The sequence below is a fragment of the Falco naumanni genome, chromosome 7 (assembly GCF_017639655.2).
Source record: "Falco naumanni isolate bFalNau1 chromosome 7, bFalNau1.pat, whole genome shotgun sequence".
In the NCBI taxonomy this organism is placed as follows: domain Eukaryota; kingdom Metazoa; phylum Chordata; class Aves; order Falconiformes; family Falconidae; genus Falco; species Falco naumanni.
The window spans coordinates 20,844,725-20,868,635 of record NC_054060.1 but is presented as its reverse complement, the minus strand read 5'-3'; the positions used below and the strand labels follow the sequence as shown (position 1 = coordinate 20,868,635).

At 38.9% G+C, this 23,911-nt stretch overlaps 1 protein-coding gene across 7 annotated transcripts in view; it reads left to right on the top strand.

Annotated features, from left to right (window-relative positions):
• OTUD7A (OTU deubiquitinase 7A) overlaps positions 1 to 23,911 on the top strand; it is a 146,504-nt gene that overhangs the window by 95,798 nt on the left and 26,795 nt on the right. For 5 of the 7 annotated variants that reach the window (XM_040601683.1, XM_040601684.1, XM_040601687.1 and 2 more), the window contains 5 exons: positions 4,274 to 4,456; positions 7,532 to 7,750; positions 16,816 to 16,917; positions 18,428 to 18,555; positions 19,606 to 19,718. In XM_040601683.1, coding sequence (XP_040457617.1) covers positions 4,274 to 4,456; positions 7,532 to 7,750; positions 16,816 to 16,917; positions 18,428 to 18,555; positions 19,606 to 19,718 — 745 coding nt within the window. Of the gene's footprint in view, positions 1 to 2,485; positions 2,550 to 4,273; positions 4,457 to 5,589; positions 5,739 to 7,531; positions 7,751 to 16,815; positions 16,918 to 18,427; positions 18,556 to 19,605; positions 19,719 to 23,911 lie in introns of those variants that run through there. The other 2 variants (XM_040601688.1, XM_040601689.1) reach the window with 2 other exon arrangements.

Sequence of the window (23,911 nt, the reverse complement as noted above, 5' to 3'; positions counted from 1 at the left end):
TGGTGGAGGAGAGCTAGGCAGAGTTAGCTCTGTTCGTATCAGTCATAAGCCCCCTAGTTTCTTCAGTAACCTCCAGCTGAAACTTTCTCGCATGCTATGTCACACTACTAGAAATCCTTGTCCAGATCATCTGCTCTGAGCATCTTTGAATTTAATAACCTTTCTGATTTGTTCACAGCTTGTCCATTCCTTCAGCAGTCCATTTCTGTGGTCCAAGTCACATTACACTTTTTATTGCATCTGTTGACTTTTTTTTTCATTTTACACTGCATTAAATTTCTTTACTGCCTAGCATTTCATCACAGTGTCTTTTGTAAATGCCTGTTTTTTCCTCTCCTCCTTTTTCCTAATTCTCTTTGCTGTAATCAGTTCCCTCTACTTTGACTTAGGAATTTTCTTCTTTAATCCTCCCAAACTGATGGATTCTCCTCTTTCTTTTGGGCAATGGGAAAAACAAAAGGTCTGTAATTTGTATTAGCTTGTAAAAATATAACCCAAAATGAGAGCAAGCCTTGATAAAGGGGGCAATCTTACATGTTTCTGTTACGGCGAGTAGCTGAAAGCACTTAAGCTAGTGAGTTAGGGTGGCTGACTGTCCGAAACCAGCATTTCATGAAGATGGAAGGGTGCTTAATACGTTCTCTAATTTGATTGGAATTTTTTCTTGTATTCCAATGTTTGGAGGCTCCAGCAAACTGGGGGAAAGTGAGTCTAATAATAATTTTCTATGTTGGTTCTCTGAAATTTAAGGCTATGGTGCTGAATTGGTGCTTTTGTTCATGAGATGAGGACAATTCCATGGAGACAGGCAGATCTGAAAACACAATATTTCTATGTAAGATACATTTAGATATAGGAATTATATTTTATGTGTAGTTCCAGGTCTGTATTGTAAGTTCAGTTGCTGCACTGTAGCATGGAGCGAACTCAAGAGTCACTATGCGATTAGTTTTAAATGCAACACACTGTGAGCCTATTTTCTGAAGGCTGACTGTAATTTTTATGATAGAGCTTTTATATAAGGTGATTGCATTTGGCCTAAAACTAAGGACCGTGGGATTTCTGTTAGTCTACTGATTTTTTTTTTTTCTGCTTTCCAAGTACATACATCAGAGTCCTGTCACACAGCAGTCACTTGCAGTATTGCACAGTGATCTTTTGTTAGATTGCAGAACTTAAACATGGAAGTATTTTGAGCAGGTGACCTGTAAGGAATGCCCTGACACTGGAGACATGCTGTCTGTGTTCCATTGATACAGGTCTGTTACTCAAGGACCTGTACTGAATAAACCCAGGTTGCTGCTGAGTCACACAGTGCTGGACTTGTACCATTGCAAATAGATAATACTATTTAGTTTAAACCTACATTTCCTAGAATTACATATAGTGTCACTTTCACTTTTTAAGAAAAGTTTTTCTTTATTGTCCTCAGGGTTGAGGAGAAGATTTAAAAAGCATGTTTTAAGTGCCCTCCTATAAACAGGATCCAAGAAAAGCAGTCCCTACTCCAAACATTAATATGTTATCACATCAATCTTGGGAACACTCTCATGATTCTTCAATGTTTGGTTTGGGCAACTTGATTCAGATGAAATATGAAGTTAGAGCAGAGCCCTGACTGGATTCTAGCCTTTGCATCTACATGGGATTTTTAGAAAAAAAATATGCTGGCCATAACTCAAGTGCTTGTACTAGGGTCTCTGACAATTTTCAATGAATTTACATTTTGTCCTACAGGCTTTCTAATACATTACAGCATTGCATATATAACGATACCATATCACTGGTATCGTTACCACTGGTGGTGGTTTCTTTTATGGACTTCTAAGGATGCATATAACATTCTTGCTTGGTGATATTAATTTTCCTTTCACAATTTTGTTTAGTACTTTGAAACTTGAGATAGTTTAGCTCAACCCTGTAAGTAACAGCTCTTTGTGTAGGTTTTTTCCTACTTCACAGGAATGACTGTAACAGTAAAAAACTTCCTTATATCTCTATAAAACTGCTTTGTACTATTTTTTAGCTTATTTTCCTTTGTGTAAGCAAATAAGTTATATTTAACTGCTACTCAGGTAATGTAGCTTCTCAAAGTACACAGTGACAACCTTTTATGGTGTAATAAATCATGTATTAATCAGAATCAGATTGCCTTTGAATCCCCAGAAAAAGTGCTCATGGAATGCTATGAATGTTTTATAATTTAGTGGGGTCTTTTTTCCTGCTATTAAATATTTGTAATTTTCCAATTAAAAACAAGTACTTGGAGAATACTAGGGCATCTATGTGTTTTAACTTAGCAGGATTGTTCTGAAAATAACATGCAAACATCTCAACATATTTTTCATTATTTTTGGGGAGTGATAATTCACCACCTGTACTGAACAGATTATCTCTGGATATCTGCATTCTGTTACCACTGGTCATAGCAATATGATGAAGTGGGAGCTTGGAAGCAAATTTTTAGAGGATTCTGTCTTGGCAGGTTCCATGAGCAGCTGGCACAGACATGGAACCACACGGACTGAATCCTCTTGCTGCATGTTTTGGTACAGAACACTGTCCTATATTATCTGCTTTCTAAAAGACTTCTAAAATCTCTGAGAGGGATCAAGTTCTCTCTGATGTACAAGATAAAAGGGACCTGAAGTATTTTGCATTTGCATTTTAGCTACTTGCAAATAGAAAGACAAGAAAGTTTTCCCCTCTTTTGTGTTATAACACTGTCATGTGTTTCCATCATTGCTGATTCTTATTTATTAATAATACAACTGTACAGAGTGAATTATTACAGCCTGTCCTTATTTTATGTTAAATTCTGTGGGATTTAGTGTTCACCTTAATTTGCCATTTGGCAAATCCAAGCAAAGGAAGTCATGGCATTGGTTGCCTTGTATGATAAAATGTCTGGATGTGTTGGTGAGAGGGGAGCAGTGGAAAGCTTACACCTCGGCATTCGCAGGCTTTGGACACTGTTTCCCACAGTATTATTGTATTCAAGTTAGGATGTTACAGTCTGGATGGGTGGGCTATGAGGTGGGCAAGTAACTGTTTTGATGGTCAAGCTCAGAGAGTAGTAGCTAACGGACAGCGTTCTGGCTGGAAGCTGGTAACAAGGGGGGTCTGTACCTCAGGGGTCTATACCTCTGTAAAGCCTTTGTCAGTGAGGCAGCTTGGAGTTTGCAGGAGACACCAGCTGGGGGGACAAGCTGACATCTTCAAGGGCAGAGCTGCCGTTCAGGGGAACCTAGACAGAGCGAGGGAATTGACTGGCGGGACCCTGATGGCATTAACACGGGTGAACACTGGAGTTCTGCACCTGGGAAGGAAGAACCCTCTGCAATGACACGGGCTGTGGGGCGGCTTGGCAGAAAAAGACATGGAGGTCTTGGTAGCCAGCAAACTTCAGGGGAACCAGCCGTGTCCCTGCCAGCTAGGAAAGTCAGCAGTATGCCGAGTTGTGTCAGCTGGACCATAGCCCATAAGGGAAGGGTTTTATACCTCTCTACTCAGCACTCATTAGACATCTATAATACGGTGTCTCATTTTGCCCCTCAAACCCCGGCCAAGGAGGGCAGTTCTAAATTGGATTGAGTTTGGGGAAGGCTACAGAGGTTGTGGGGGGCTGGAACACGAGTCCTGTGAGAAGAGGCTGAGGGGACTGGGGCTTTTTCAGGCTGGAAATGGGGGACTCTGAGGGGATCTAACAGCAGCCTTCCAGTGCCAGTAAGAAGATTATTAAGGAGTCAGTGTCGGGCCCTTCGTAGTGGTGCACGGCAGATGGACAAAGGGCAGGGGGTACAAGGTGAAACAAGAGGGGCTCAGACCGGACATAGGTCCCATGAAGACGGTCAGATGTGGGAACAGTTTGCCCGGGGAGGTTGTACAGGCTCCATTCTTGGCGTTTTAATGACCAAACTGAATAAATCTAGCCTGATCTTATAGCTGACCCTGCTTTGAGCAGGAGGTTAGGCGAGAGTTGTCTTCTTCAATTGTGGTATAAAGAAAACTAAAATACAAATTAAGAAATATAAAAATATTTATCTTTGTCCATTTGCTGTGTACTTTCAAGGTGTTTGTCAACTGTGCATTTTTGTTGAGGGAGGAGCGGTTGTAAAATGTTTTATCCAAAGAATCTCTTGTTTCTTTGCTGATGCTTTAAGAGTGATTTCTCTATTTAAGTTTATGTTTTAAGTGCATATGAAGATGGTTTCCAGGTTATTAGTCTGGTCACATACAGATGTGAGCAGAATATCCTTTTGCTATTTGGCAGGCAAAAATTGGGACTTGACAGCAGCTTTGAATGACTATGAGCAGCTCCGGCAGGTGCACACCGCCAACCTGCCACAGGTGTTCAATGAGGGCAAATACTACAAGCAGCAGGAGCCAGAGCAGCCTCCCCAGGTGACAAAGGCTGAGAGGCCCTGCCTGCAAAGGCAGGATGACATTGCTCAAGGTAAGAGCTCTTCGCCAGGGCTTTTGTGGACAAGCAGCTTTCTAGCTTGTCTGCTTGTGAGTTGTGCTTGTCTGCAAGGAGTTGGAAGTCATTTGCCATCAGCCTGTGAACTGCCATTGTGATGGGATGCACAGAGCTGCTGCTAGACCCTACGTTTCAGTGTTTCGGTTCTCGTGAGCTTTGCCTCAGTTCTGCAAGCTATCTTTTTAATGTGTGATTACAAAAATACGTTGTCCCCAAGAAGTCCTAGGGTATGTATAAAAGGAATTGATTAGAGGGTGTCACAGACCACTATTGTGTGTAGTTTTCTATGCTTACTGAGACCAAAGAAAGGTTAAAAAAAAAATTCATATTTCAATCTTTGCATTCTTACTCACAGTACGTGATTAGGCTGTATGAAATCTATGAATAACTTTCAGCTTTGAAATTTTGCTCTTCTATGGTTCCATAGAAGAAAGGACAACCTCCTACCTCCATCAAATAGAAACCTTAAGAAAAATGAGTCAACTACCCCTAGCAATTGATTTTCAGTACAGGATAATAAGCATTAGAATTTACAATTTTTTGCTTGCAGACCTTTTATAGATTTTATTTCAGATCTCTCTCTCTCTCAGACTGTTGGAATGCATTTTTGTTAATAGTAATTTATCAAGGAACTGTAGTTTACACCAAAATAAATCTGCAGGTCTGACAGCTTGTCATGTAGGGAAGTAATAGCACTAGCTTAGTGATGGCTTTCTATGCAATCCTTAAAAGGAACAGAAAGTCTTCCCTTTTCCCACTGGCTCTTCCCTCCTGTTAAACAGGAAATGGCATCAGTACTTAGGGGTGTCAGTAAACTTTTTAAAATTGATAACTTCCATAGGTAGAAGAGTAACTTAGTAACATAGGTAGTGCTGCTTATGACTGCTTAAAAGCTCTGAATACAGATAAAGGGAGGAAGAGTAGCACACTGTAGTTGATAAAACTGTGTCCCTTCGTTCTCATTAGGATATAGCTCACTCTCAAATTCTGTGTTAATTAAAGTGCTCAGTTTACACTGAAACGGTCATTTGATATTTTAGTGGGTGTAATAGCTAGTGTGGCTAGGTCTGGCTTTAAATGCCTGCACTGACAGTAATTTACTACTAATTCAATGCATAACTGATGACTTCGTGATCGGAGAGCCATCTCTGACCGAAATGTGAAACTGGAGTCAGGAGGATGTGCAGGGAGGAGCAGAGAAGGGAAAGGAGGCTCTTGTTATGGACCAAGCACCTGGAGTGCAGGATGCAGCCCACAGGTGAGGGTTGGGCCATGGGGGAAGGGGTGTTGCAGGGGTAGCAAGGGAATGTCAAACAGGTGCTCTACTTGAGTTCCCCTGCTTAAAAGTCATTTAGCAGAGATCTACAGGGAGAGGAAAGAAAATCAAATGTAATCAAAACTTCTGCCCCTCACCCCAATTTAGGATATTTTAGGGAGTGCAATTTAGCTCTTAAAATTAAAAAGACTTGGATCCATTAGGGAACCAAAAGTTCACAAACTCCAGGAAAATTAATTTTTTAATGACTATTAGTTAGTCAGTTTGAGATGCTTTAAAAACACTATTAGCGCAAGTGATAAGCTACATTTAAGTAAGCTTCATTGTTAATTCTTGAAGGCACAGAAGTACAGGAACACCTTTTATTTTAATATAGCATTGTACATGTTTGAGAGTTGATCACTAAAGACCAGTTTATGGTAGTATTTATGAAGCTACAGAAGTGAAGTTGCACCAAATAGGTTTTTTTACAAAAGCTTCCAGTATGATAATGTACCCATTTCCAAGGAAAATCAATGAAACTATTATCGAACTTAACATGATGTAAATCCTACCAGGAAGCTTTCTGCATATTCAGAAATGTGAGAAACTCCATAAACATGGTGTCAACTCACAAATAAAACTCAGTAATACGCCCAGGAGACTTTCTAGTATTAATTTCAGGTGGTGCCTGTTGTGAAGGATGGCTAGCCAGAGTGCAACCCAGTGGAAGAGCTGAGGTCAGGCGGTGAAGCACAGAAAGTCAGTGGTACCGTACTTCTAACAACAGGTGCCGCTTCCCCGACGCAGAAAGAAACTTTATACTGAATGCTAAACTTCTGAGAGAGAAGACTAGTAATTTTTGATGAACATAAATTTTAAGCAGCTACAAAACGTTCATTTCAGTTTTCAAAAATATAAGCAGGAGTGCAGGGCAGAAACTAAACAGGGGAACTACCTCTGTCCATTTTGACTGAATGATTCATGATTTAAGCACTTTAAAAGTATTTATTTGCTGATACCAGAACTGAGGCCATATAGTAAAATGAAATGGTATGATGGTAATATTTTGTCCCTTTCTTAACATTCTAATGCATATTTTGCTTTAATGACCCTTTACTGTTCCTTGTTTAAGCATTTGTTCACAGAGAAATTCAGGAAGTTATAAGATATTAGCTCATAGTTGTTTTGATAAAATAATGCATTCTTTTGTACCAGGCTTGTTAATGTCATCATTCTTTTTGAACTATGTATTGTTTCTTGAATCGGGATTTTAGAAAACACATACCCGTAAAACCTGAGTTTATCTCAAATTCAGCATAATGATGTTAAAATTGCCTTCAGGTAATTCTGAGATTAATGTTCTGAGATTAAAAATATGTGGAATGTTTGATATGAAGCTCTTGTAAAATGCTGGATATTTTGATTTACAACAAGTCAGATCGTGAGTTCAAAACTTTTAACGGATTATCATCTGTCTGCCAGTAAATGTTTCTTCGGAAACTTCAGAAAAGTTAAAACAATTTTCATAGAAATAGTTCTTTCATATCTCGTTACTTTTACTGTTTGTCTGTTTTGCTAGAAGGAGAGTGGAGTTCCTATGATTTGCTGTAGGATCCACAGTAAGAACTAAGTAGTCTTTTACAGTGGGAAGTAACCTAAACAAGGTAACCAGGAGGAAGTGGAATAAATTCCTGAGTGAAAGGAACTGGCATTCACCAGACTTGCTGTTGCCTGGTCTTTTAGGTATTTAGGTAGGTCTTTTAGGCTATAATATCTCTTTGGTTTTTCTACAGAAAAGCGTCTTTCCAGAGGTATTTCTCATGCCAGCTCAGCCATAGTCTCCCTTGCTCGATCACATGTAGCCAATGAGTGCAGCAATGAACAGTTTCCTTTGGAGATGCCCATCTACACATTCCAGCTACCAGACCTTAGCGTGTACAGCGAAGACTTCAGAAGCTTCATTGAACGTGACTTAATTGAGCAGGCGACAATGGTTGCTCTGGAGCAAGCAGGTGGGTAAATATTTCAGATGTCAGCAGCTGGGCAATCTGACATTTTGGTTGACATTTCTAATCATGCTTCATTTCTGGAGCTTGCGCATACTGCATGGGAAATAAATGCCAGACAGTGACAGCAGATACTGTGCTCTTTGCAAAATAACACATACCCTGTTTCTTTTAAAACATTATGGAGAAAACTGTTGAATTTACTTAGTGAAACAAAGACATTGAGTGAGGAAGGAAAGGAGGACTGATGAGGAAGTCATACCATAGAGAAGGATGCGAGTCTGGATGGTTGGAGCAGGGTGGTACTTCCAGTTCTTGTGAGGAAACTACATTGCAATGACTCATGGCTTCTGTTGCAGCTTGAGAAAATAGTTTTTAAATATGTATTGTATGTATTAATTATTCTTGTAATAAGAAACTAATTTTAAAGTAATACTTCATTATGGCCATGGAAAAAAGTTAAAAAAAAAATAAATCAGATTTAGTAGTAGTTTAAGGTTTTAAGTCAGTTTTGAATGATATGGAGAAATTTATTGAAAAATATTATCTCTGCCTTAGGAAACAGCAAATATATTAATGACCCATGACATGAACACATCTATATGGCGAAATGCCCATCCCTGGTGATATAAGGGAGCTACAAAATCAGGTTTCATGGCTGCCTGTGGAACAGCAGCTAGCCAGTTGTTTTTTTCTATTGGTTAGTATGCTGGCTTGTGTAACGCTGTGTATTCACCTGAGAATTCGTTCTCAAAACTCAGTGCCTGGTCGTACAGTGTGTTCAGCCTGGTAAACTGCTGCTTGCTACTGATCAGGGCACTGCATCATAGTTTTTAGGCAGGACCTCTGCTAATCTGGTGTCCCGCTGGGTATTGACCACGTATAGTCATGTGATTAATTTTTTTTTTGGCTTTGGTATTTGAAAAGCAAGACATGCTTAGATTGTAGCATCAAACAGTAAATACTTAAAAACCAACCAAACAAAAAAACCCAAACAGTATTCAGAAAGACCACCTTCTGGAAAAAAATAGCAGTATTAAATAATGTAGGAATGCTACCAGGCATCTATGAAGTACGAAAACTGTCACTCACCTACAAAGGAGATATACCTAGTTTCTCTAGGAACCAGCTGACACAAGGACGGGGGGGTGGGGGGGTGGGTGGGGGTGGGGCAGGGCAGGGAAAGGATGGCTTTTCCTCTGGCAGCTCTGCCAAACACCCTGAGTTCCACAGGGCTATCAGAAAATACCTTGCTATAGTGTCATCGTTGACCCACCTGCTTCAGTGGAATTACAGCCTTTAGAGTCAGTTAATGCAAGAGTACAAACTAGAGGATCACAGTGGTTTTCTACCCTTAAAATCATGGAATATGTGATTTTAGAGCTGACCTCTTCTAATTTATACAGAGCTGGCTGGCTTTCAGCTTGAAATAGGGCTGCAGAAACCACCAAATCTGCTGCCTCTTAGCAGTCCTCTCTCAAATCTGTCTGAAAATAGAATAAATCATTTATTATTTTTTTCACATTAATTAGGGCAATAACTTGACTCATACTGGAAAAGTCCTTTCCTCCCCAGAGCCTCTTGCATCCTGGAAAGGAGGGTGTATTGACCACGCCATACGCTTGTGGTTTGGATCACAGGTATTCTCGTAGACTGCCTAGATTTAGTTTACTTATATGAGCATTTCATTCAAATAAACTGGAACTTCCTGGGAAACTTCCAGTAAGTTAAACAGATCAAACAGTGAATGTTTAAGAAAATCATGTAAGACTTCATGTAAACTGACCTTTTGTCTCCACTTAAGACATAAAGATATTCAGTTTCCTATTATGTCCTGCCTGTTTTAGACATTTTGTTGTCTGAAACGAAGAGAGTGAATTAATAGGAAAGTCATTTGGCATTAAACATTTTATCTCCTGCCAGCAGGCCCAGTTTGGTTATGGTTTGGTCAGTGACATAAAAAACATTAACAGATAAGGTGCATTCCCTGCAAAGGAGCTAAAATCTATTTCAAACCCCGTGAAGAGCAGTAGCTTCTGTAACTGAGGTTGGGGGTAGCGTTAAAGGAAAAGAGAGAGGTGTGTCCTTGGGTTTATTGGCATGAATTTTATGGTTTATGGGGGAGAGAAGAGAAATGTGAATAGGCAAAAGGAGGAGGAACTTTGTAAGGAACACAGAGCAGCTTACTACTCACAAAGCCAGGACTGGGAGACCAAAATTACTATTAACAGACTGTCGCACATGTTGTCTGAAGTGGCCATATGAGCTGGATGTCTATGAAAGCCTGTAGGGTGTTTATATTCTCTTTTCGTATGCTTAGGCACTTGCTACCATTACATCTATATGTGAAAGGATTTCAGGTTGCACCCTACCTGTATAGAAAGTCAGAGCAAATGTTCTGATTTACTCAGAAATGCTGGGTGAGGTTACAAAGGAAAGGCTCAGATAAAGGCAGCATGATTTGCTCGCGCTCTGCTGATGCAGTGTATCCTCTACTCTGTGTGACTGCTTTCTGAATATTTCCCTTAGAGGACAGAATTCACAACATTCTTGAAAGCATTTTGGGGTTTTCTGCGTCTTATAAACTCAGCTGTTCATTACTGCCTCAAACAGAATGAGGTCAGCTTGTAAGTAATGTGCAGACGGATCTCTGAGTGTATGTAAACTGTAAAAACCTTCAAGAATATTGTTTTCCTACATTTTTCTTTCTGTGATCAGGTTTGTGTTTTCTGTGAAGCATTTGATACAGCTAAAGGCAAAATAAACTGTCATACTTTGTTAAGCATCCCCGAAACCAAATCCACCAAAATTCTGGAAATGTTTCATTTCAAACTGTTAAAAAATAAGCTCTGTTAAAGGAAAACTGGTGCCTTTTCAGATTGTAGAAACATTTTCTTATCCCAGAATTTTTAACAGACTTCCACACAGTATATGCAAGGTGCCAGGATATCAACCATAATTACAAGAGAACTGTATTAATTTCCTGAATTCTGGTCTGAGGTGCATGCTTGTGTAATTCAGTTCTAATATGAATGACAAATACTGTATCACAGAGTAGGATGAAATGCAATTATGTCATAGAAAACTGTCTCGGGTGACAAAAGAAACAAATTAAGAAAGCCAGTACCAGTGGATCTGCAGTGACCTGCAGGTAACTGAACTCAGTTATCGGTTATCTGCAGCTGCTTTGGCCTAGCCATATATTTCTGTGCCATCTTATTTTATGATACTTGATCTGCATTCTGGTCAGTAGCTTCTGTGGCAGAGTCGATGTTGCTTATGCATCAGGCTAAAAGAGAAGCATTCACTTAACTGCTCAGTTTTACTTATTTCTACATGCACAGCTCAACATTACATTTCAAGGACATCAGTAAATATGAATAGCCTTGCAGATGCTACTGCAAAGCTGATTTAATCATCTAGACTAAAAGAGAGAGCTCCTACAAGAAGGCCCTTTCTTTGAAGTGCAGAAAATGTATTGGTAAATGTTTTATTTATTCATTTATTTAAAAAAGTAAGCAGTCACTGAATGATTAATATAAGCCCATGTAGAAAATCTGCTTGTGCAATTTTCTTCACATCAATACTTGCAAGTACACGTTTATTGTATGAAAGGACTAAAACCAAACAAGCAAATCCTCTTAGCTAGTCATGTAAGAAACACATGAAGTGTTGAAGTAGCTCTGCTGAAATATGGAATTCAGGTTCCGGCACATATTGTCAATTGTCTGACTCTTATGCGTGGGCTGAGCAGTCCCTCTTGACTTTAGTCCTGAGCACACCTCAGAGCAGTTCTTGCTCTTGGATTCCAGAGGGGAGTTAGAGTGAACCATTGCTTTTGAGGATATATAGGGTGTCCCGAACTAGACTTGCTGTGGAAGCTGAAAATGGTATTTTGCAACTGGTTTGTCTTGAGGGACAGATGAGAGATGGATTTCTGGAAATATGATGTGCTAGAAAGGTGAAAGAAAGGCTGGTTTTAGCCTAGTTTCTTAAGGAAACTGAGCTTGTGTCAGCAAGCTGTCCCTTAAGATTGTACCACTGTTTATTTTTTTTTAAATTTAACTCTACCAATTTCAAACATATTTGTCACTAAGCTTTTACAAGTTTCATGAAAATAAGGAGCTAGCTTATTTTTAGTATTTCCATAGAATAAAAACTTGCAGCATGAATATTGCTTATGAAACGCTACAGAATCCACATGGGAAAGACTGCCCAACTGCAAATAAATGAAAAGCCATCAGAAACCTCACCCGTAGCCGTACATATGACAAGTGCAGGAAACAGGACCTTGAGTCCCACTGTGCACAGATCAACTTGTTTTCCTCAGTGAGATGTCTCCTCTGCCAGAGGTTTTGAGGAGATGCCCTAAGGCTGGTTTACTTGGCTGTGTGAAAGAGTACTGTTAAAAGCACCGTGAATTGCTGCGTTAGAAGACAGTCGCACTCAGTCTGAAGTAAAACTGTACAAGCTGTGACATGACACTTCATCCTTTTTCCCATCTTTAGCCATCCTTCTTTTTCTCTTAATGTGTGTTCCATTTATTCTGTAAGAATTCTGACTTACTTTTGCTACAATAAATGCACAGTGGCGTTGCAGGCAAGAAACTGTCTTGGAGGCAGCGATAGCCCATCTGGCTTTGCAGTGACACTTCAGCCACACTCAGTCATACCGAGCTTCCGAGGGAGCTAATCCTTTGTAGCATCTCCTTTTCCCTTGTTTGGAGAGTTATATTAAGTTGCTGTTTGCAAAGTCCTTGTAACTTTTGGGGAGTTAATTCTATCAGAAAAATCCCAAGTCTGCAAAGCTATTTAGTTTCTTAGTAGCTTAAACCAGAAAAAAGAAAATATGGACTGGAGAAAATGAAGAGGGAGCAAAGGATTTGTGCAGTATCTACAGAGGTTCTTAGGTATTATGTAATCTCGTGTTTGTTTTGAATTTGTTCAGTTTGTATGTGTACCACTGACCTTCTGCGTGTTTGGGCAGTGAATACTTTATAGTGGACCTTATCAAACTGGAGGGCAGCTCTGTGTGAGCATCTTTATGGGATAGTCATAACCTAGAATAATTTCAGTGGTATGTTTTAATCCTCTTGTTTATACTGTATGCTATTGTATCTTCTGTAGTACCAGTGCATAAGGCATTGGGGCTGGTATCAAAAGCCAAGCCTGGCCCCTGTGAATACTTGAAATGTGTTCTCTGTTCTCTGCTGCCTTCTGTTTGAGCCGTTCAGGTCATATAACCATCTAGAATCTTCTTTGGCAATTTCCTCCCATAAATCCTGCAGCAAGAAACAATACACTTGTGGCTTATAATACCGTATGAGGCTTATGAAAGTAACACTTAACCTTTCTAGTGTCCATTAATAATACTCCAACGTTAACTTTCTCTGAGATTCAGTTTACCTTCTTTGCATGGAATACAAGTCTATATCTGGTTCTGTATCAGAATGATTGATTCTTGATGAGCCCTGCAAATAAGGGGATGGGGGAGCCAATATCTGCTTTGTCTTAGGTGAAGCCTGATACAGGCTGTGTAGCGCAGGACTGGGATGACGGCAGAATACAGGCAGAGTTGGCTGTCTTCAGCCACGGAGGGTACTAGAGTCTGTTAACATTTCTTTGGGGTTTGCACCTGAAATCTTAAGTATCACGCAAAGGAAGGGCAGTATTGTGTGCTCGTGTCTGCCTCTCAGGTTGTATGTTGCTAGATCATAAACCTGGATAGGGCTTTTAGTCATATCTAAAAATAATGTCCTGGTTTCAGCTGGGATAGAGTTAAGTTTCTTCCTACTAGCTGGTCCAGTGCTCTGTTTTGGAATTAGAATGACAATAATGTTGATAACACACTGATGGTTTAGTTGTTGCTGAGCAGTGTTTATGCTGAGTGAAGGACTTCTCAGCTTCTCAGGCCCTGCCAGCAAGAGGGCTGGAGGGGCACAAGGCACTGGGAGGGGGCACAGCCAGGGCAGTTGACCCGAAGTGGCCAAAGGGCTGTTCCATACCATAGAATGTCACCTCAGTATATAAACTGGGGGGGCTGGCTGGGGGCTGCTGCTGGGAACAGGCTGGGCTTTGGGTGGTTGGTGGTAAGCAGTTGTTTTTCATTTGAATTGCTTGTTTTCCTTGGGGTTTATTTGTCTCTTTTTTTGTTATTTTCTATCTATTATCATCATTATCGTCACTATTATTATTATCACCATCATCATCATTATTATGGTTATTATACTTTATTTCCGTTATTAACCTGTCTTTGGCTGAGCCCATGAGTTTTCTAGTTTTCTCACTGTCACCCTTCCGAATCTCTCCCCTGTCCCACTGAGGCGGGGGAGGGGAGCGAGTGAGTGGCTGTGTGGTGCTTAGCTGCCTGGCGGGGGTTAAACCATGTCACCTGAACAGGACTTCAAATCTTGATCTAAAATTAAGGTTAAGGTTCAATGTACTAGAACATGGCTATATTCTCACAGTATTTTTGCTGTATAACAACAGTTCCATTTCTTGAAATTTTTTTAAGATTAAATAGATTTTGTGAGCAAAAGAAAAAAAAAAGCAGCAAGATCAAGTAGGAGACCAACAGAGAGAGAGAGAGTGAGACGTGGGTCTGGTTTGTCCATAAATATTGTCTCATCAAAGCAGACAGAAATAAGCCTGAGACAGAACTGTTCCCAGTTTTCATTCAAGCTCCTCTTTCCTGTTGTTTCCCTGAAGAAATCCACTATATCACTAGATATAAAAAATGAAAATGTGCCACTTTCTTTATTACAATCCAATGCCTTTCTGCTAATTTTTTTTAGTCAGCCATAAGCTTTGTGACATTAACCAAGCCCACAAACTTTTTTTGCATAATCTACTTGAAAGCAGATCACTTTTTTATAGAAACCTCCTGTTATTCAAAAGATTTGTAAACACCAGACGTCGACATTTATTACCAATAGCTGCTAGTTAATCTGCAAAGCAGTACCACTCACTAGTCCTTTAAGTCCTAAGGTCTGTCTGTTTTGGGTCTTGTAACTGTGCTTTAGGCAGCACCGTGGTGTAACTGATGACCGAATATGATACCACCAAAACATTCTGCAAAAAACAGGTGGCGAGTTGTTATTTCACAGCCCACAGGCATAGGAGTTGCTAAAAATGATTACTTGTTATTTCAGATTTCTTTCCCAAAGGCTGCCCCATAGTGCTTTAAATTAAACTTCTTTAATGCATATTTAATTTAGAACTCAATAAGCCTAGTCTGAGACATTGGACATGTACAAAGTAGCTGCCAAAATCTTATGAGGATTACCAGATGTGGTTAGTTATTGATCTACTGTGCATCTTTACCTTTACAGTATAGTAACTCTCAACCCATACTGACTAACTGAAATGTAGTAACATGAGTTCTTGATCAAGATAGTTCTTGGTACCTGGAACAAGTAATTCGGGGCACACATTAAAATATTATTATACTGGGGTTTTGCACAATATGTATTACCTGTTGTTACAAATAACCTTCACTATAATTTCATAATGAAAACACAGAATCCTAGAATTATTTAGGTTGGAAAAGACCTTTAAGATCATCAGGTCCAACCATTATCCCAGGACGGCCAAGTCCACCACTAAATCTGTCCCTAAGCACCACAGCTACATGTTTTTTAAACATCTCCAGGGATGGTGATCCCACCACTTCCCTGGGCAGCTTGTGCCAGTGCTTCAGCTTCACCACCCTTTCAGTGAAGAAACTTTTCCTAATATCCAATCTAAACCTCCCCTGGCATGATTTGAGGTTGTTTCCTCTTGTCCTGTTGCTTGTTATCTGGGAAAAGAGACCAACACCCCCACACCCCCACCTACAGCCGCCTGTCAAGCAGTTGTAGAGAACAATAAAGTCCCCCAAACATATCAATGGAGAAAAGTTTTTTCATTGCTTGAACTTTATGTTTTGGGGGTTTAACCTTAAATGCAAGGCTGGCTGTACAAATACAGAGATGTGTTGTGGTTCCTCTCTGGCTTGCAAGTAAAGGAGTCAGGGAAGAAGTCTGCAGAAGGGGACAAACAAATGGAGCCATCGCAAGCTGCCTATTGCATTATTCATTCAATTATTCAATTGTGCATTAGCCACAGACTTTCCAAAAGTCTTGGGAAATATACCAGCTCCACTCATCATTCTTAACCATCTGCTCTTCCATGTCCCCAAAATGTTATACAATTAGTCACGTTCTCTTTCTTTATATTAGAAATATTCACGTGACCATTTAACCAAGATGTAACACTCCAATAAGCTACCACATGACAACCTGTGTGCCAGGAGTTTTGTACTTCCAGTGTTGACTTTGGCACTGATACTCTTCATGACTTTATTTGCTTCATCTAGGTACATCAAATATCAGTCCTCTTGTCGGTGTTTTTCATATTCCATCTGTTTTGTAACCTGTAAAACATGCTTCATGTAGCAGTGATGAATAAGTGGTTCTCTAAATGTCCTCAAAGAGAGAAGCCACATGCTATCTTACACCTTGGGCTATGCATTTGGTCTCAATTTAACTCTCTGGTAGATTAGTTGTTGTTTTTAGTAGGTCTAATAATAAGTAACACTATGGTAAATGAGAGGAAACTCAGCTGTTGAATCAATCCATCTGATTGAAACAATATTACTTAATAAACTTACCTGACAGAAACATATCCTGATTAACATGTACATACTACTTTTGTCTTTTGCGTTGTTATTGCTGTAACATAATCTGTCACCTGTGTATGGGAGGCCAATGTCAATTATGTTTGGGAACTGATAGCAGGACTCATAACGGTATTTAGGCCACGTAATCCTTGGAAATCCATACCTGAATGCAGCATATGAGAGCAGAAGATCAAAACCAATTAAAGGTGCTCTTATCTTATTCCAAATACATGTAGGGAATAGTTTATCTGCCTCTTCTTTCTAGTCTTTTCAGTTTTCACTTTTGACATTACATTTATTTGGTAGAAAGGATGTTCATGATTAACCTTAAACATTGCACATCACTGTATGCCTGTACACAGTGTGCTGTTTGAGTTTCCATTCCACCATTTTAACAGATTCTTTCTTTTCAGGACGATTAAATTGGTGGTCCACAGTGTGTACAAGCTGCAAACGTCTTCTTCCCTTGGCTACAACGGGTGATGGAAACTGCCTCTTGCATGCTGCGTCTCTAGGTAAGGGAGAGTCTGTGCATGCAACCTTCTGCCAAAAATGTTTACCACTTTTCTCTGTCCCCAGCAAAAGCTCAGAAACACATCAGATGCAAAGACTTTCATTAAAAGTCTGATTCTGGAGCAATATATTCTTCAAATTTCACTTAAGTATTGTTTGCTTTAGGCATGCTGGAGGGTGGAAGGTGAGAGTTTTATCAGGTTAAAAAGTAGTGTAATTGCAACAGTATATATCATAAACACCGGTGATTTGCATTTTCCTTACAGAGCCCGACCTAACAGCTCTGGAACAGGCAAATTCCAGGGGCTTCTGCAGGATTGGCCTCATTGTGGGCGAGAAATTGCATTCATTTTCTGGGTTTTGTTGAACAGTTCTCTTGCTATCTTCAAGAATGCAATATCTGTTATCTTTGTTGGCTCCTTGTAAAGTTTAGGTATATGGGAAACAGCATCTGGGGTGAATTAAAATAATTTCCAATTGATTAATGAATCATTAATACAGAATTTTTGAAGCCTTTCTTCAAATCAAATAAACAGAAGCCTGTGAAGCTGAAAGTCTTTGATATGCCTTGTATATCCTAACCTATTATGAGGAAACATTTTTTGTTGCAGTTGCTAAAATCCTTCACCAACAGAACTCCAAAAGGTGACTTTTTAAAAAACACTGAGATTTTTAGTATTTTGAAGAGATTCTTTTTGAAAGAAGTCGTAAAAGAGCTTTTGCTGTTTCCAAGGATCCTTTTATCTTTGTCTGCTTCATTTTTAATTAGGAGGAATTGTATATTATTTGCAGCAAATATTTGGAGTATTTTGACTTGCAAAGTCTTTAATAAACATATTTAATGCCAGCAGCTGACAGTACAGTAGCTGAAATGTGGCTGTCTATGGGCACGTGTCTTGGTGAGAGCTCTGCTCTCTTATGTTGTGCGTTACTATTCTCGACTACATGAAGACATTTTATTATCTTAAAATGAGCTTGAAAGCCTGTGGCTGGTGGTATTTTTAGACTTCCAGTCATCTCGAATGCTCGTCTCTTTATTTGGATGTTGAAGCTAAAGGAAATTTACCATCATGCTGTGTAAGAGTTGGAGCCTTTGGGTGTTGGCATCATCTGTGATTCACAGAAGTGCCTGCAGTTGTCATTAGCATTCTTGTGTCTGCAAGCTCTGTTGGCAGCTACAGATAAAACCAACCTGTGCACTGAATATTCCGTTGCTTGCAGCAAAGTTGAAGTTGCCTGCAAGCAAACTCTGCAACAGCTCAAATCCTTAGTCATTCCTTAATCAAAGTTTAAACTTTGTTAGAGTTCCCTCTTGTTCATTAGCTTATCTGTATTGACTGTTTCTTTAGGAAACCTTAAAAATGATGAGTGAATTATTTGCTAAAGAGAATCTTAGCAAAAGAAGCATAGCTTATACATTATTTAATAGAGCAACGTTATTTGTATTAGTAGTTACTATTTGTATTTCACAGCTGCTTCTTTAAAACTGAATGTTGTCCTGTGCTACTTTAGGAATGTGGGGATTTCATGACCGGGACCTTGTTTTACGTAAAGCACTCTACACTATGATGAGGAGCGGAGCTGAAAGGGAAGCACTGAAAAGAAGATGGAGATGGCAACAGACCCAGCAGAATAAGGAGGTCTGTATGCCTGAAGACAGTCTTCTTAAAAAAAAGTGTTCTTCTGGACTTTGGTGAAAGTTGTAATTGCTATCAAATTCCTTGTGCTTCCCATGCAAAATGGGAAAGATACTTGTATTCAGAAGTTTCATATCAGAATGCAGTTGTGTTGTAGCTTTGTGAGCATAAATGTGCACAGTTTTGTGCCTATAAAGGTCTAAGATGAGTTTGGAACCTGTAGAAAAGTTGGGACTGCAAAATTAAATGTATCATTTAGCTATCACAAGCATTATAAAATGAGTGGATGAAATGCACAAAAGAAAGAAAACCCCATTTAGGAAAGATTCCCCAAAATGGTGAGTTAGGATTCTTAGAGCTGTGACCAAATAGGGTGGATGTTTCCTAAATAAATCACCTGTAGATTTGGTTTGACTGTTGATCTGAAGATGTCTGCGCCCAAACAGTGGCTAGAAAAGCCAGTTTCAGGAGTAATCCTCAACGCAATTAAGTGAACATGCTTAAATGGTTGTGACTTCTGTAATCTGCTTTTTGTTGGCAGCAGTCAGTGACAGTATGGCTGAGCTGTGACTGGCTCAGCTACTTCAGGCTACCTGAAAATACAGGGGCACAGAAGCACTTACATACCCATTCTGCTCTTGAACAGAGGGAGAAAGCATCACCTGTCTACCAGGGGGGGCATTCATAGTAGTTCCAGGTATTGGGGAAGACAGCAAACCTCCAGAAATGGGCAGTAAAGCATGCTGACCGTGGTTGCAAGGAATTCATATGGGTATGACTAACTGGAGCTCCAGTAGTGGAGCACTGTGTTAGTAGCAGCAGGCCCACGTCTAGAAATGTAATCCAATTAGCAGTGAGTGGTTTAGATCTTTTTTTTAGTAAGCTAATATTCTTTGACCTGAATAGAAATGTTGAACCATTAATGATCCAAGATATTAATCTGTATCATGTATGAATCTCAAAATAAGTTAGGCATAAATACTGCTACAGAACTCTGCTTACATTTCATTTTTAACCAGCATCATCATAAAGGTGTTTCATTCTCTCCCATAGTCAGGTTTAGTGTATACAGAGGAAGAGTGGGAACGGGAGTGGAATGAACTGCTTAAACTGGCATCAAGTGAGCCGCGAACGCATTTCAGCAAAAACGGAGGCACTGGTGGAGGGTAAGTTTAGAGTATGGCAAAATCTGTCCCTTTTTGTTCTCAGTAGGAAAACAATACAGTACAAATGAATGATGATGTTTATAGGACCATCAAACTGCCTTTTCAACTGTTGTGATCTCTTTGCATGGTACAATACGAGTGTCTAAACATCCCATTATAATATTTAGCATTTCCTTGTACAGTTACCAGACTAACTTGAGGTTACTTTGCATCCAAGAGTCAGGATTCCATTAATCCTCATTTCTTGGTTTCTGGAACAAGTGTGTTGGCAGTGGCATTTAGCTTCAAGGAGATGAAGTGCCTCGTCTCACTGAAGATACATAGCTTTTTGATTGAGGAAGACTTAGCAGAAAGATAGCTGCTGCTCAGATATTTTCACAAAAACACAGAATGACAGGGAAACATCACATCTTCTAATAGCATTCAGAATAAAGTAGTTTGTGCCAAGATATCACTTTTACTGTGCTTTAGCACAGCTTTAATGCTGTCTTCTCATATTCATACATTTATTTCAGCCTTTTTTTGCTTTGTAGTTCAAACAGGGAGTATTCAGAGAGATCTTTTTTGAGAGCAAGTCACCCAAGTTACTCTTCACATTTTCTACTTTTAAAATGCTGTTAACCCAAAACATGAGGGGGGGGGGGGGGGGGGGAGCGGAAGTACTGTTTTTGGCTAAAGATTAAATATTTGGATGCAGTGTCTTAAAACAGAAAGTAGAATACAGAGTTATAGTTTGTAGGCTCTTGAAACCCTTCTGAAATATCAATATGCTACTTCATTCTTTGAACAACTTTAAAAAACTTTCACTAAAAATCATGATAATTAACGCTGCACTGATAGGAACAGTTGCCCTTTCTTTGGCTAGTCAAGCTTTTATTAAACCCATGTAACAAATAGTGCTCTCAAGTGCAAGAATTATTTAAGGATTGTAGGGGCTTTTATTTTGAATTAAACTGATCTATTGTCATCCTAGTAAGGTTTTATATTGCTGGAAGGTTCTGTACAGGGTATGTCTGTATTTCTAAGAACCACATCAGATTCTTTTCATACCTAATTTCATATCTGTTTATCTGGATGGATTCCATAAGAGCATGGCTGATTGCAGCTGCTTTGATTACACTCCGCAAAGTTGCAGCCTTTGCCTGTTACTACCCAGTGCTAACAGGCAAGCAAGGAAAGTGTGCTTTCTTGATGACCAGCTTAGTATGTGTGTTTAATCTTAGTGTAACACTCAGTTGGTAGCATTTTAGTCAACTAGCTGCTTATAAACAGTACCAGAATATTTGATGGCCATAGGGGAAAATCCCAGTACTGTCTGCTTTATTCCCAGATGCATTTGGTTTAGGTGTTTAGAAGCTATTAGAAAAGATGGATAGAAACGTATTTGTGAAAAAGTTTGAGATGAAATAGTATCTACAACATTTAAATACCCCTGATCTACATACAGAAACTGCTTTAAGTAGTTGCTATAGTAAACCATCCCTCACTTTCAGTTCACCTGTTCCCAAAGTATAGGATTATTGATCAACCCTAAGAACACAGAAGCTTTAGGTTTTGTGTCAAGTGTTTATCACTAAAAATATGTAGTGTTTGTTTACTCAGTGTGTGTTTTCTCTAGCTGCTGTTTCCCCTGGAGAAAATTGACAAAATTATAAGTGAATAAGTAAATCGACAAAATAAGGTATACAACACGATGAAAGTAATACAATTTGTAGATGATGTTCTCTGGGCTTTGAAAGACTATCATATTTTCCTTTTAACCCTATGATGCCAAGGACAGTAATACAGGAGGACATTGTTTAGAAAATTGTCAATCATAATGCATCTCATTTTCTTCTATTTTGAGGCTAAAAAAGAACTAGATTTGTTTTCATTTTAATCTCTAGTGTTTCTCATGTTTGTAGATATTTTCCTGTTGATACGCTTCAGTCTTCTAATGCAGTCCAATTCACATTTCTATTAGATTTGGCCATTCACCACCAGTTCCCTCTGGCCTTGTTCCGTCTGTTTCATTCTGTATGTTTCATGTACTGTGTAGTTTCAGTATCTACCCATCAGAGACGTCCTTAAATGTTGCATTTGCCATCACCCAACCATCTCTGCCTTTAGTTCCCAGATACTTAAACATGACATATCACTGTCACATAAAGAATTAATTTAAATAATTTTTAATGTTCTCATCATAGTTTGCATTTATTTTTTTTGCAAATCAAAATAAAATAAGTATAACTAGAACACAGTTAATTTTTCCTTTCAAATACTGAAAGAGGAATCAGGCAAGAAATGTGGCCTGTTTAAGATGTGAATATGTATTTCTCTACAATCATTCCAAAGACACAATGATTGTGACAAAATGAATAATTTTCTCAGTTTAATGTACCCATGTTAAAAATAGAGCCCTTGAGAAGGAAAAGGAATATCAGAATAGTATTTTTGAGATGGGGCATATTATGTTCTCTAGTTAGGTACTGTATTAAGAAAGCCTGAAAATTAGTCTTTGAATTGTAGATGAGATGTTCTCCTTTGGTGTCAGAATTAGCTAAAGCATCAGAAGTTGTATCTGCTTCAAAAGAGTCAGTGACAAGCCTACATCTGGAATTATGCTGCCTCATTCACCTGGAAGTTCCTTTTAGTTGTTTTTCAGAGTGAACTACATGCAAAGGAGATCAGCAATTGTCACTAAACCTCCAAAGTTTTCTTCTTTGAGAGCACTCTCATTCTGAGGCTTGGAAGTTGAAAAAAAGGGAAAGATAAAGGGAGCACAGAAAAGCTTAATTCTTAAGTTCTTGTTTCTAACACGTAAAATCCTTCAAGCACTAAAGCAGAGCAAACTAATTAACTATGAAGCAGATTCTTATTATGAAGCAGATTTGCACATCTCTCTGTAAATGTAAATAACAAATTTCAGAACGTAATTGTTTTGTTTATCTCCATTTACAAGCACAACCAGGGGTACTGAATTGAAGCAACTGCTCTGAAAAAAAAAAAATGTCTTGTCCTCTGTTTTTATTAAGAGCCTAACTATGGCGATAACTGCTAAAGAAAAAATTCCAATCCATTCCTTCATTTTGCAGACTTAGCGTCAGTGAGAGATTTCAAAGCCTGTTCTAGTGCTAGATTGAATACTGCTGTTGTTCTCACTTCTTGAAAACCTAGTAGAGCTGAAAGCTAAATGTCTGGTTGTCTCGTGGTGTGGGCTAATACAGATTTTGAAAGTGAGTGGTATTCATATTTAGTATTAACTGTCACCTTCCAGCTAGCTGTCTCGTATGCTGTTGGCACCATCTTATTAAGAAAGTCAAGTGGTTTTAAATGGGGAAGAAGGGAGAGAATATTGCTGTAATCTTCCTATGTGTCATTAGCTTTTTATTTAAGGCAGAAACCCAGAACATTTAAACAGAAAGTGCCCCTCAAATGCATGCAGTCTCTGAGGTTTCGGGCTTGGTTAGGTGTTCAGAATATTTCAACGTACAATTCTTCATACAAAACTACTGTGCCTATCAAAAACCCTCATTTTATAGGTAACTTAGTTGAGATCATTTAACAAAGATGTTGCTTTAAAACTATATATGTCTAATCTGGTTGTCTATTATAGGAGGGCTATTCCTTTTTAACTGTTAAGTATATGCAGCAGTTACAGGGTACAGATAGAAAGAGGTTCATTACAACAGTGTATCTTTCCCTTTTCACTGAAGTTTCAGTTGGCTAATAAATCTTCTCAGCTGGCCTATTTTCAGTTGATGTAAATTGTACTTAAGCCAAACACAGCCTGGAAATAATCAAATTGCTGTGGTGATTCAAATGTGCTATTGCAGGCTGTCCTTCAGATCGGGAAACAGTGGATATCCCCCAGACTCTATAAAAGAGATAAAATTCAAGGCAAAGGAGGGATCAGAATTATGTCATATTAAAACTAAGTACTAGTACCTATGCAGGGAATGTTTTTTTCTTTATTTAACAATTTTTTGTTGAATTCAAGGTATTTCATTTCCTATTTGACAGATGGTTGCATCTCACATGCCACAGAAGATGTGTGACACAAAAGCATGCATTCCTACACAATTAAACACAAAATAACATTCAAACCAAAATAATCTAGGGTGAGTTAATTTAGGTTTTCTCTTTTATTATATGCCTTCAAAACTGCTTCCTTTATGTTGTTTTTACCTGAGAAAATACTGATATTTTTAAAG